This window comes from Cyrtonyx montezumae, unplaced genomic scaffold (assembly GCF_038088225.1).
Source record: "Cyrtonyx montezumae isolate F1298 unplaced genomic scaffold, pur_monq_1.0 scaffold_57, whole genome shotgun sequence".
NCBI classification, from domain to species: domain Eukaryota; kingdom Metazoa; phylum Chordata; class Aves; order Galliformes; family Odontophoridae; genus Cyrtonyx; species Cyrtonyx montezumae.
This window is the reverse complement of record NW_027072064.1, coordinates 76,677-89,918: the sequence shown is the minus strand read 5'-3', so window position 1 is coordinate 89,918 and position 13,242 is coordinate 76,677. Positions and strand designations below refer to the sequence as shown.

Sequence of the window (13,242 nt, the reverse complement as noted above, 5' to 3'; positions counted from 1 at the left end):
GGAAATGCATGGCACCGAGCATGTGCACATGGGTGAGAGAGGCAGAGACACTCAGCCTCAAAACTGGGAGTAGGGGATGCACACTGGAGCTGTGGGCACCAGGTCAGTGCTGGCACAGCTTGGGCACAGTGACGGCCTCTGAGCCATGGACACACGGAGGAGCAGCCCAAAGTGTCCTCGTGTCTGTGTCCCCACACTGTGATCTCCAGATGTATCACAAACTCAGAAACCCTTAAGTGTGGTGCCAGGGACACTGGTAACACCAGGACATTGCAGGGGAAGTGCTTGAGTCCTTGGCAAACCCCCCTCACTGAGAGGCCAGGCGGTCCCAGCGGCAGCTTAACTGTCGCTTTATTAATTGAGAAAGCGAATCTCCATTAGTCACACTCGTTAATTCCTGGCTCTCCAGCACATTTGCATCAGCCAAAGTCCACGTAGTTGTAGGAAGCAAGGCCAGGGCCAGGGGTGCACTGAGGTTGGGGGGCTCAAGGAGCCTGCTGTGCCCACCAGGGGCTGGACTGGACCCCCTCAATTCCTGGGCTGGAAATGGCTCTGGACTCTCCATCAAGGCTTGAATGCCTACAAAACTCCAAGGCAGCTGAGTGCAGGGAGCAGCTCTGCTAAGTGCACAACCCCCCCCCCAGATTCAGCCCCATCAGAGGGGATGCACAAACCCTCCACATTCAGCCCCATCAGAAAATGTGCAAATCCCCCCAAATTCAGCCTCATCGCTCCATCAGAGGATGCAAGCACCACCCAAAATCCCCCAGAAACCCCTGTCCCACCTCGAGCTCTTCACTCAGGTGACGAGAGCTGGTGCCACCCCCTCACCTCTGCCCACCTCTCCTATGTCCCCACAAAGCAGTAGGTGCCGTAGGTCCGCAGCTCCTTGCTGGGGAAGCCAAAGCTGCGAACACCAGGCTCTGGCAGACCCCCACAGCGCTGCCGGGGGGTGGTGATGGGGTATCGCACGCTCCCATCTGCCAGCCACCCACCGTCACAGCGGTCCAGCCCCAAAAACTTCCACGCAGAGTAGAGCTGCCCCACTTTGGCAATAGCAGCACCATGGTTGCGGCACGCTTGCCCGGCTTCCTTGAAGCTCAGGTGGCCTCGAATGAAATAGACCTCACCTGGGTGGGAAATAATGGAGGGTGATGACTTCACGAGCAGCCCCAGTGTCTCACAGGGCTGGGGGATGCTGGAGGTACCTTGCAGTGCAGAGGTGAAGCAGAAGGCATCGAAGCGGTCCCGCTGCTTGTCCTTGGGCCCGTAGCTGCGGATGCCTGGCAGCAGGAGGCGGCCGCCACATGGCTCCCGTGAGTTGATGATGGGGTAATGCACGGTGCCATCCAGCACCCAGCCTGCATTGCACCAGTCCAGGCCTTCCATCCAGGCTGCAGGGCGGGCAGAACCTCAGTGTCCCATGAGGACAAAGTGGGGCACGGGAGGGATGGGGATAGCAGCCTGAGAGGGAGGCTTGGTCACCTCGGCATCAAGCAAGGCAAGCTTGGGGCAGCAGGATGATTTGGGATGCCGCAGGATGGTACCTTTGTAGAGCTGCTGGTAGGTGGCAAGCCGGGCATCCTGCTGCTCACATGCACGCTTGGCATCGTGGTAGTTGAATCTATAGCGCCCATTGCTGGGCTGGTAGGGGAAGACAACACCTGGAAGACAAAGACCAAGTGATGGAAACGCTCTCGCCGTGGAAGTTTGGCTTATTGCACCAAGGACCTGGTGCTGAGCAAGAGGCTGGAGCAAGTGGCTTTGTAACGGGGACCCCCTGGAGCCTCCCCATCCTCCCTGCATCCCTCACCCTCCAAGTGCAGCGTGAGAGAGACGCTCTCATCCTCCAGCCCGTTGACCAGCTGGCAGCGGTAGCGTCCCTCATCCTCCAAGGTCACATCGGTGATGGTGAGCGAGGCGTCGTAGCGGTGGCTGTGCCGCAGGCGCATGCGGGGGCTCAGCGGCCCATAGTTCTTGTGGTACAGCCCGTTGGTGATGATGATAACATTTTCCCCATAATTGGCTGGCTCCACCTTGCTCCACTTCACCCGGTAGTTGCGGGGCAGGGCGCGCAGCACGCAGGGCAGCGTGGCCGTGGCACCCCGCTGCGTGTGCACTGCGGTGTGCAGGGGCTCCAGCAGGTACTGCAGGCGTGGGGTGGCTGTGGGGCACCGGTGCACCTCAAGGCATTGCCACAGCCCCATTGCCCCTCAGTATCTCCCCACCACCCCCATCAGCCTGGTTTCCAGCAGCCGTCCCAGCTCATTTCCCCACCGCTGCAGCCTCCAGGGTGCTCAACCCAGCCCTTAGCCAAACCCCCCAAGCAGCAGTGTCCTGTCCCCATCCCTGCTCCCTACCGGGGCTCCCTGTTGGCTTCTGGGAGACGCTGGAGGTGGGGGATGCTGCCAGGAGCCAGAGGGATACAAGCAGAACTGGGTGCATCTTTAGAGCTGGGGATTGGAGAATGCCTGGGGGGAGTGAAGGGGTCAGGTCCACGCAGCAGGACAGACCGGAGGATGCAGCGGGGACATGGGCAGCAACCAGCTCAATGTTTGCCCTGCAAAATGGACACCATGCAGGATACCGATGATCTGAGTGGTGCCTAGCACAGAGCTAGGCACGAACAGCCCCCCCAAAAAGAACCACCACGGGTCCCCATTACCTCTTACCGTCCTCAGTGGAGTTACCGTGCCCATCCACCTCTGCCAGCACCTGCTGCCTGCGTCCCCGCTCTGTCACAGCCACCACATCTCCACATGAAGGGCTCTGGAAAGCTCAAACCTGTTCTGTGATGCTGCTGGGAAGAGGGGACTCAGGACACGAGGACACAGGGGTGGCTGTGGGCGCTCCCAGCTGGGTCCTGCCCTCCCCGTGAGCCAGCACTGCTGCCACTGTCACCATCCTGGGGCAGGCAGTGCCTCAGCAGCCACACATCCTCCTCCCATGGTCAGCATTGGCTGTGCTCTCACTCCCTTCCCTGTGTCTGTGTCTTTCCGTTTTCTTCTCCTCAGTTGTTTTGTGTTTTTTTTTTTCCTTTAGTTTATTTATCATTCTTTTTTTCCCCAACACCTCCCAGAGGAACGCACGGGGAGGAGGAAGCACAATTTCCCATTGTGGGCATCTTTCTCTGTATTGTTCTGCTCGGCAAAACACAGCGGTCACCAGCTAACAAGCGTGCCTTTATTCACAGGCCACAGAGTAAGGGAATTCAGGGAAAATGTCAGCACCATGCAGGGCTCCACACCCCCTGTTGCAAGCAGAGACCCCCTCTGTGCTTCCCCCCACAGGATTCTGCTCTCTGCTCCCACAGCCATCAGTGCTGATCAAATCCACTCTCCCTGCACGGAGTCTCTGGCTCTGGGGGTGCTGATGCCATGAGCTGGGAGAGTACGGGGGATCTCCCCACCCTGACACCCCCCCCAGCCTCACCCTGCCCGTTGCAAAGCCACGGCAGAAGCTTTGCTGCTGTCGTTTTGGGGCTGGGACGGTGCAGGCAGCAAAACAAAGCCACACAATGGGGCTGTGTTCAGGGTTCCCTTATCAGCTCCCTCCCCCAGAGTGCATCTCCGGGACTGGAGGGAGCTCATCACACACGAATGCAGACAAGCGTCTGTCTGTCTGTCCAGCAGAGAACACAGCGATCTTGGCATGCACAGTGCAAAAACAGCCCCTGGGGTGGGAAACAGCACCGTGCATCCTGTCCTAGGAAGCTCCCCTTGCTCCAAACCCGTGCCCCATTTTGGTCAATGCAATAACCCCTGCTCTGGGCACTGCAGGAACCCACAGACCCCCACCTCAAACCACACAAGAGGAGGATAGGGACCCTGCTACTCCAGAACAGATAAGAAAACAATAGAAGATGCTCTTCCCCAGCTCTCTCATGGGTCTGTACCCAAAACAGACCCTGAGCAGACTCCCAGCAGTGCCCAGTTCAGCAGTGCCCTGCTCCAGCTCAAGGCTGCTGGTGCCATTGCTGCTTCCCAGCAGTGCTACACAGTGGCTGGTTGCATTTTTTTCCCACGTGAAAGCAGCAGCTACACCCAAAATCAGTTCCTGACTCATCCCTGCCTGGCATCCATCCCCACACACACTCACCCCCCCCCTTCCACTGAGATCACAGCGTGGCTGCCCCAACAAAGCACCCGAGCCACCTCCCCGAAGTGGCTGTGCTGTATTTGTCACCTCCTTCCTCTTCCTCTTCCTTCTCAGTGGCAATCAAACAACTCTACCAAAGAAAAGAGAAGCAAAAGAAAAGCTCTGCTGCAGATCCCCAACCGTTGGGGGGGACCCACTTTGCCACCAGCCCCCCAGTTGCTTCTTGCCCTCATTTTCCTTGTCTTTTTCCGGGCAGGACTTGACCTCGCATGCGTGGTTTGCAGGCAGCTCTCTGTGCTCTGGTGAGATCTGCAGCATGGCTGAGCGTGCAAGGCTGCACCTCTCTGGGCTGTGCTTCTTCCTCCAGCTCCTCACCATCGTCCTCTTCGCCACCTTTGTCCGGTACAGCCCGGAAAGCACCGACCTCTGCTCCACGGAGCCCAGCTGCAGCCAGACTGACCCCAGCCCGACTTTGGGGTACCCCCGTGAGTATTCTGTCCCCTGGGAAGGAGGGGGAGGGGGGAGGAGGGGGCAGCACACGCTCCTGGCTCAGGTGTAGGAAGCTGCTGTGCTCAGCTCTGACCCATAAAAAACAGCAGAGGTGGACATGGGGGACATGGGAGGTGAAAGCCTGCTGTGCTCCTCCCCCTCCCCCCCCCCCCACCAGGTGCTTCTGGCACTGCAGGAGCTGCAAACTCCACCCACTGGGGTTGGCAGCTGCAGGGGATTGAGCACTGAGCCCCTTCCGTGGGGCCATCCATCCTGACTCTACCCCTGGCCATTATGGGCTGGCTCAGCCCGTTCTGGCCACCTCCCTCCCCATGCAGCGCCAGTGTGGTTGGCCACATGTGGGCCAGTTCTCCCAGTTCCTCCCACATATCCACACCTGTGCTCTCCCTGCTGTGCAAAGGGAGCATTGTCCCAGAGCGGGCATGGGTCCTCTGCTCGATGTCACCACCAGGTGTGGGGTGATGGCACTGCTTGCTGTGCACACTGGGTCTCCCTGTGTCCCCGGTGTTTGTGGGGCAGCAGGGGGTTCCCTGACCGTGGCTGATAGCTCCAAACATCCCTGTGCTGGTGTCAGTGGTGTGGACAGGGTTACAAGAGCTACTCCAAAAAGCTTCCAGCTTGTGGGGCAAACCACGGGCATTGATGGGGACTGCTGCACGTGCTGGGCTGGTGCCGTGGGAACTGCTGCGGGAGGTGACACAGTTCCCTGTTGCACTGGGACGTGTGGGTGGAGAAAGCTGATTTCCATCAGCTGAAGGCTCCAACACCCCAAAAGCTATTCAACCCCAGGCTATCTGGTGGGGATCACTGCCACCCAAACCCAGGACCAGCCTGTGGTGCTTCATAACCCCTCTCTGCCTCCTGCCAGGGTTCCGGGATGCCTACATCCGAGCTCTCCTTGGCTTTGGCTTCCTACTCGCCTTCCTCGGCCGCTACGGGATGGGCAGTGTGGCTGACAGCCTCCTCATTGTGGCCTTCACCATCCAGTGGGCTGTACTGGCCCAGGGGCTTTTTTACTTCTCCCTGAACAGCAAGATTTATGTAGGCGCTCAGAGGTAAGACAGGCACGGTGCTGCTGCTCCAGTGCTGCCCAGCCCTGCTCCATCCCTTGCACACTGGCTCCCTCCTCTGTAAAACTCACTGCTCTGCTCTGGAGGAGGGTTGTGAGGACCAGGCTGAGTGTCAGGCATGTGTTTAGGGGAATGCTGAGACCCCTTTGCCCAAGACATGCTGTCCCCTTGCCACTGACACAACAAGATTCAGGCTGCTCATCCAGCTTGCAGGAGCAGTGGGATGCAGGGTGTGGAATGCAGGGTCTAGTGCTGGGGAGGCAGCCTATGGAGTGCAAGATTTGGGATGCAGGCTGTGGGTTATAGGGTCCAGCATGCAGGATTCAGGCTCAGCTCCAGTCCATCCACTCTCTCCAATGCCTGCCCTTGCCCTGTGGATCCAGCTCAGTGCCTTACTTCTCCTTCCCAGCATGGTCAGTGTCAACTTCTGCACTGCAGCCATCCTCATCTCCACCGGGGCTGTGCTGGGCAGGGTGAATCCCATGCAGATGCTGTTGATGGCTTTGCTGGAGGTGCCCCTCTTTGCTTGCAATGAATACATCCTGAGGAGCCTCCTGGGGGTGAGTTGCTTTCCAAAAAGGGAGTGGCCAGGGTAGGGTCTCTTTTGGCTCCTGTCATTAAGACCTCCCTCGGCCATAGGCAGATCCCATGCCCTGCCCTGCACAGTGCTATCTGTACTTGCCAGGTAAGCGACAGTGGAGGTTCCTTGACCATCCACACTTTTGGTGCTTATTTTGGCTTGATGGTTTCACGCGCCTTGCACCAGCCCCACACGGACAAGAGGAAAGAACAGCAGGATGTGGGGCACCAGCCCGATGTCTTTGCTGTGGTTGGTATGGAGCTTGAGCCCTACAACACTGGAGTCATAGAAATGGTGGGGGAAGGACCGTCACCGATGCTGGGACATGCAGCTGTGCCCCTCTATAGCTGAGACCTCCAAGGATGGAGATCCTCCACCATCCTGGGGGATGTCTGACACTTAACAAGGGGAGGTTCTTTCCCTTGAGGGAGCAATCCCAGTGCCCACACATGCTTGCTCACCTCCTGCAGGAACCATTTGCCTGTGGATCTTCTGGCCCAGCTTCGCCTCGGCCACCACAGCCCACGAAAGTTCTGAGCCCTGGGCTGTGCTGAAACCTCTACTTCTCGCTGGCAGCGAGCACCATGGCCACCTTCGTCCTTTCACCCATCCTGTACGAGGAGGGCACGCTGCAGTTGGTAGGTCCTCTCCTGAGACAAAGCCAAGCCCCTGTCCATCATGCAGAGACAGGAAGCATGACAATGCCTAAGGGAGCACAAGGGGATGCTGATTTGCTTTCTTGGGTTGAATAAGACCCAACTTGATCCCTATGGAAGCCCAAACCTCAGCTCCACGAGGACAATCCCTCTGTGCTGCTCCATTCAGGCCCAGCTCCAGGATGCCACCTTGGCCAGTGCAGCCGTGATGGGGATGGCGGGGGAGATGCTGTCCACCCCCGTTTGGGGCCCTCACAGCGGGCTTTCTGGCCAGCCAGCTCTCCCTGCTTGGCTCCAGGTTCCTCTCGGTGAGTCCCCTCGTGGCACTAAGTTCCTGCTCCCTTGGAGTCATGAGGTTGCATTCCTAACTCTGCCAAAACAGTGGGCAGTGCACCCTCCCTGGGTGAGAAGAACCCCCCCCCATCATTCCCTCCCCCAAGCCCAGCTCCTCTCTGTGCCTCCCTCAGCCCATCCTGCGATCCAGGCTGAAAATCGAGGACACGTGTGGAGTGCACAACGTTCACGGGATGCCAGGGGTCCTGGGCACCTTCCTGGGGACACTGCTGGCAGCGTTGGCCACCGCGGATGTATACGGTGACAGGTGAGAAGAGCCTGCACCAGGGGATGCTCCGATATGGGGGCTGCTCCTGTGCCCCCCGGGTGGCACAAGCAGAGCCCACGGGCTTTTTCCCTGCAGGCTGCAGCGTGTCTTCCCACTGGTGGCCGACAGCAGCCGCACACCCTCCGAGCAGGCTCAGTGGCAGCTATGCGGGCTGCTCATCACTCTGCTGCTGGCTGCTCTCGGGGGCGGCTTCACGGGTGAGTTTCATCCCCAGTGCAAAAATTAATTAATCAATCCCACCCCCCAAAAAAACCACCAAGAAAAGCAACGCGGAGGAGCCCACGCGTGTACGCGGCGGCGCAGCTCGGCCGTGAGGCCGCTAGGTGGCAGGGAAAGCCCGGTGGGACTTCAGGCGGATTCTCCGCATCCCCCAGGAGTGCTCCTGAGAGCGAAGGTGCTGAGGTCCCCCCCCGAGAAGAACGAGCTGGAGAGCAAGGTGCTGCGGGAGGTACAGTGGGGGTGTTCGTGGGGGGGGGAAGGGGAGGGGGAGGAGGTACCCTCCTGGCTCCCAGGTGGGAGACAGCTTTGTCACAACCCCCCATCCCCCTCTCCAATTCGGCTTCAGCCCTGAGCCAATCCACCCCTCTCTCTCTCTGTGCTGGTGCAGGTGGATGAGGATGGATGTGACGGCGCGGCGAGAGGCGAGGAGCGGGGCATCACCGCCTGACAACCCTGACGCCGTGGTGATTTCCGAGCAGTGCCTGCAGCCCCACGATCCCAGTGGGGCTCATCTCCACGCGGTCCCCAGGGCGCAGTGGGATGTATGGAGAGGAGATGCTGCAGACATTTGGGTTCTTGCTGTGGGAAGAAGGGGCAGCCCCGGCTTGCTCCGGTGACACAGTGTGGATCCAGACCTCATTCGGGTGAGAGGTGCTGCCCGCCAGCTCTGCTCTGTGCCTTCAGCTTCTCCACCTGCCATTGGGAAGAGCTGCGAGGGAAGGGAGGGGGCTTTTTCTTAGGGTGCTGTGCCAGGGAAGAGGTGTACTGAGCTGAAGGGCAAGCAGCAGAGACTTTTTCTGCAGATCCTTTTGACTACCGCCATTAAAACACCTCTGTCTTCTTTTGTAACATCACGATTTGTCCTTGGATTCACACATCGTTTGCCAAGGGAGAAAGCATATCCTCCAGGATCCCTATCACCCTACACAACAATGCTATGGAGCCACAGGGTCCCTATTTGAGCCATGGATTTCATGCTTCGCTCTGAACCCTCCACTATCTCGGCCACCAGAGGGTATCACAGTCCAGGGCCGGGCAGAGGTGACAGCCGGGTCCCCTTGCCTGCAGGTGGCCTCCGTCCTCCCACCCAGCTCCTCGCACCAGGAGGACCCCCTCCTCCAAAGCATCAAAGCGTCACTCAGTCCCCTTGAGGGAGAGGGATGGCCCCACGATCCCGGTTGGCACCGCACTGCCACCGTTGCCTTTTAATTCCCACTGCTCTGGATAATACATTGAGATCTGAAATGAGATGGAAAAAAAAAAAAAAAAAAAGAAAGAAAGAAACAAACAAAACGTATTTGGTTTCAGGCTGACCAAAAATGTTCGCTTTCAGATGGGGCTCTTCAATTGAATTCCTTTTAGAAATGATAGAGAAAAACCTGGGATTCTGCTGCATTGTTCTGCAGTGGAAGTTCAGCACTTTGGGCTTTGATGCACATCAAACCAATGCCCTAACACCCACAGGGGTCCTCACTTGCTCATAACCAAGGACCTGGTGAAATCGAGGTGTGTGCCCAACGCTTTGGTTCCACTCAATGTTCACAAAAAGGAGCCCAGGAGCCCAAATCTGTGCCTCCACCCTCACTACAGACCGTGGGAGCTCTGCTGCTCCCCTGCATCCTGACCCCACTCCGGGCTCTGCTTCGTGGGGAAGATGCTTCTCATGGCCCATGGGAGGCAGAAGCACATCAGGGCCGGGCTCCAGCCTGTAGCCCCTAACCCCACTCATTTCCCCTCCCCCCTAAACACACTCTTTCCCAGGCAGCCCCTTTCCCTTTTGATCTCCTCCCAAAAAGCAACCCACTGCGAGGGGAAGAAAAGCCCCTCCAGTGAGATCATTGCAAGACCCCTGGGGCAGGGGCTGGGCTTGGAACGCAACTCCCTCCTCCTCCTCCTCCTCCTCTTCCTCCTCGGCCCTCTGAAGGCTCTTATGCCCTATAATCGGATTAGGGAGCCCTTCACCCTCCCCGTGCCTCGCTCACACACCTCTCTCCCCGCAGATTGTTTAAGCGAGGCGAGCGCGAAGCCGGCCCGTGCGGTGGTGAGGGTCGGTGGGGACGGCGAGAGCCTGAAAGGTTTCGTCAGCGAACAAATTGCTTCTCTGTAGGGGCCGTTTTCTTCCCAAGTTGAACATAATGATGGCAGTTTGGCGAACAGATGGCGAGGCTGAGCGGATAATCCCGGAGCGAGAGGCAGCGCTGGCTCTGCCACGGCACTGGGGTGCAGATGGGCGCTGTGACGGTGGCACCCGGTGGGACACAAGCTCAGCTCCGTGTCTTAATGCTTTGCAGGCCCTGAGCACAGTGGCAGGGCCCGAAACCCCTTGTGCCTCAGTTTCCCAGCCCCGTGACCCCTCACGGATGCACCCAGCACAGGGGTCAGCCCTGAAAAGCCAATTTGCCGCTCACCATTTAGCTCCCATTTGCACCCCTACTCCCAGCTCTGTCCCCTGGGAGCTCTGGCTCTGCCAGCACCTTGCCCTCCACATTGGCAGCTCAGCTGCCGAGGGCTCTGCCTCCATCACCTCCTCTTTCTTTTTCCTGAGCTCAATCAGCTGCTTGGAGGGTGTTGCTCGAGGAAAAGCAATAACCACATCTCTGCTACAGCTGGGGAAACTAAGGCACACAAAGAGGTGCCCACGAGTGCACTGGAATTAGTGTCAGGACAAAGCCCAGGCTTGTGATGTCGCTGGTATATGTGTCCTTACACATCCACAGCCCCTACTGCCTCCCCCTCAGGAGCAGCTGATGCTGTGTTCTGCTTGATAGAAAGCCAGCTAATCATCTTTCCCACCTTCGTTAGAGTGTGAATTGTTATCTGAGTGACACCTGTAAAGCTCCTTGTCAGACAGGGCTGGTGCACACGTCTGATAATGGGCACCAGATGGGAGCGGGGAGGCTGGGAGAGGCACAGGGGCCCAGGCATCCCTGCTCCAAACAAAGAGCAGTGCCTGATGGCTCCAACAGCCACGTGGCATCACCGTGCCATCAGAAGACCCAGCAGCACTGGTGCTCCACGACTGCAATCCCCCAGGTTTGAGCACGCTGAGCCACCAAGGCACTGCACCCTGAAGCATCCTGGCACTCCTCGTGGATGCAAAATCATAGAATCAGAATGGCATGGGTTAGAACGGAGCTTAAACATGACCTGACTCCAAACACCAACTCCTACCAGACTCATGGGCCGGATTATGGGATGGATGGGGCCATGTGTTGAACCTGAGTCCTCCACATTCCCTCCCTGGCCCCAAACTCGTGTGGCAGAACCCAGCCCTGCCGCCAAGCTGTCCCCCTACATAAGCATCCTCACCTTTGACCCTTGCAATCACAAAGCTCTGTTTGCAGGGCACTAATCATTGCTAGCAGCATAATGAGCCTTTCTGGGCACTGGCCCTGGGGGCCCAGCAATTAAAATCGTTGGCACCCAGCACATGGGTGGCAGCGGTGCCCATTTCAGGGTGCCTGGGCAGCACAGACAAACAATCAACTCATTCTTTGCCAGCTCCAATGAAGAATAAAATAATATAAAGGGGGAATCTAGGCCCCAGCAAAGCTGGGAGTCAAGTTTATTTACAAACTGGATGTAAAGTGAAGGGTTGGGAACAAAGGTGTTACATAAGGGACAGTCACTAAGGGGATCTTTGCCCACACTAATTGCCACTTGCGCTGCCATCCATATTTATCTTGCAGCTGAATCTGCTCACAGGTTCAAGCACTGCTCCTTTCACCATGCAAAATTAGCAGCCAATGTCCTATGGTCCAAACCCATGGGAGCCTCTTGGTGCAGCAAAAAATAGGAGGGTGCTGGGGTAGTGTGTCCATGGGCAGCGGCTGGCAAGGGAAGATGCTGCTGAGGGGAAATGGGACCTTGAGTCTTTGTGGGCAGAAAGGAGCAGCAAACCATCATGGGATGCTCATGGGAATAGCAGGGGATGGTGGGGAAAGGAGGATCAGGGAGGACGAGTGATGCTGGTGCTTATGATGGTGCTTTCAAGGGTGCCAGCTGGAAATTGCCAAGTGGCTTTGGTAAAATGCAAGAGGGTTGAGGGTTGCTCTCTATCCCGAAGGGCAGAGAGCGGTGCGAAGGACTGGGGTCATTGCAGCACCCAGCAGTGCTGCTTTCTGCTCCCTGCTCCTGGCACATGCAGGGTACTTCCAGGGCATGAAGACCATGGAGGCACTGTCAGATCCACTCTGGTTGAGCTGCAGGGTTAGGGAGGAAGAGGAGGAGGCAGCATCACCAGGAGCAGAGAGGTCAATTTTATTGACAAACGGGCTCTTGAATGGAGCGTGGGGAACAATGCCGGCACTCAGCCTGGGTCAATCTGGGCTGTGTAAAGAGAGGGGCCGGCAGGAGCAGCCCCAGGGAAGCCCTCCAGGCGAGTGGCCTCTGCCTCTGTGTTTGCATAACCCTTGACGGGGGTTTAATTGAAATCCCAGCTTGGTGACAAATTGGCATGACCAGTGGACCGGGGGTGGAAGAGATGCTGGGAGCCCTCTCCCTGCTCCAGCAGAGTCACAGTGGGCATGGACCCCATGCAGAATGGCTCACCCTGCACCCATGCAGAGCAGTTTAACCACTGCTTTCCTCCCTGTCATTGATCCAGTGCACTCAGATAGCAATCCTCAGCCATGAAGTCAGCCCATTTCAGAAGCTCCAGGGAAAGAGGTGAGAAATGGCAGACCTCCTGCCCACAGCAAGACTCATATTTGGAGTTAGGTAGATCAGCTAAGATGGATCTTATCTGATCTTTGAAGGGGATGGAGTAGCACCTCCAGGCGTGTACCTAATGCAGACAGCACAGGTGGGGCTTGAACCGATTCCAGGTTAAATCTGCACCCGTGTCTCCACGGCTCCTGCTAGCAGCTTTGCTTGGTCTGGTGGAGCATCTCACACCCATCCTTGGACCATCAGCCTCATTTCTCCAGCCCCAGCGGGACTTGCTCCCAGTGACTTGCACCCACTGGTTGACAGAGTGACTCCGCTTTGAGGCTAAACCCTAAAATATCCCTAAAATACGATCCTCGCTTTACCATCTGTACCTCATTTTGAAATCATTCGCAGGGATTTTTACAGATCCCAAAATACTTTTAGCTGCAGATTTCACGTCTGTTATCTGCCGCCGATTAACACATTTCACCGCTGTTATTGTGGTTGTTATTACACACTCACCAGCCGCAGCCAGAGCTCGTTTGCAAGGATCTACAGCCACTGGGGACAACGAGACCCATCAGAGCAGCCCCTCACCTCTGCAATCAGATCCCAAGCTGATTTGCCACAGGCCTGGCTTGAGAATTTGCAGAGGGGGATGTCCGTGGATCAGATTTTGGGACGCATCCCCGCACACTTCGCTACGTTTCAAGGGTGAGGAGCTGGAGCTGTGTGTTGCTCCACCTTGACATATTCCAGTGTATAGACCTGGGATGGTTTCACCCCCGTACCCCATTTCACTCAGCCAAACTCCCACATTTCCCACTGGGGTCCACT

At 57.5% G+C, this 13,242-nt stretch overlaps 2 protein-coding genes across 4 annotated transcripts; one reads left to right on the top strand and one right to left on the bottom strand.

Annotated features, from left to right (window-relative positions):
• Positions 1–342: 342 nt before the first annotated feature.
• On the bottom strand, positions 343–2,720 carry HAPLN2 (hyaluronan and proteoglycan link protein 2). 3 transcript variants are annotated; one of them, XM_065749057.1, is made up of 6 exons: positions 2,673–2,720; positions 2,361–2,560; positions 1,814–2,164; positions 1,548–1,664; positions 1,209–1,394; positions 343–1,130 (listed from the first exon to the last, which is right to left on the bottom strand). In XM_065749057.1, the coding sequence occupies exons 2-6, from the start codon at positions 2,443–2,445 to the stop codon at positions 847–849; spliced, it is 1,023 nt and encodes a 340-aa protein (XP_065605129.1). In that variant the 5' UTR covers positions 2,446–2,560; positions 2,673–2,720; the 3' UTR covers positions 343–846. The 3 variants fall into 3 exon arrangements, with proteins under 3 accessions (XP_065605129.1, XP_065605131.1, XP_065605130.1); XM_065749059.1 differs by having other exon boundaries at positions 1,209–1,361; XM_065749058.1 differs by having other exon boundaries at positions 2,361–2,471; positions 2,673–2,714.
• A 1,590-nt stretch (positions 2,721–4,310) lies between these two features.
• On the top strand, positions 4,311–8,606 carry LOC136056667 (ammonium transporter Rh type B-like). The gene is given in 12 exon segments (XM_065748961.1): positions 4,311–4,583; positions 5,477–5,663; positions 6,088–6,238; positions 6,364–6,511; positions 6,729–6,811; positions 6,813–6,896; positions 7,084–7,152; positions 7,154–7,222; positions 7,382–7,515; positions 7,612–7,733; positions 7,911–7,984; positions 8,144–8,606. Coding segments are annotated over 12 exon segments (1,350 nt in total). The 5' UTR covers positions 4,311–4,414; the 3' UTR covers positions 8,204–8,606.
• Positions 8,607–13,242: the final 4,636 nt, after the last annotated feature.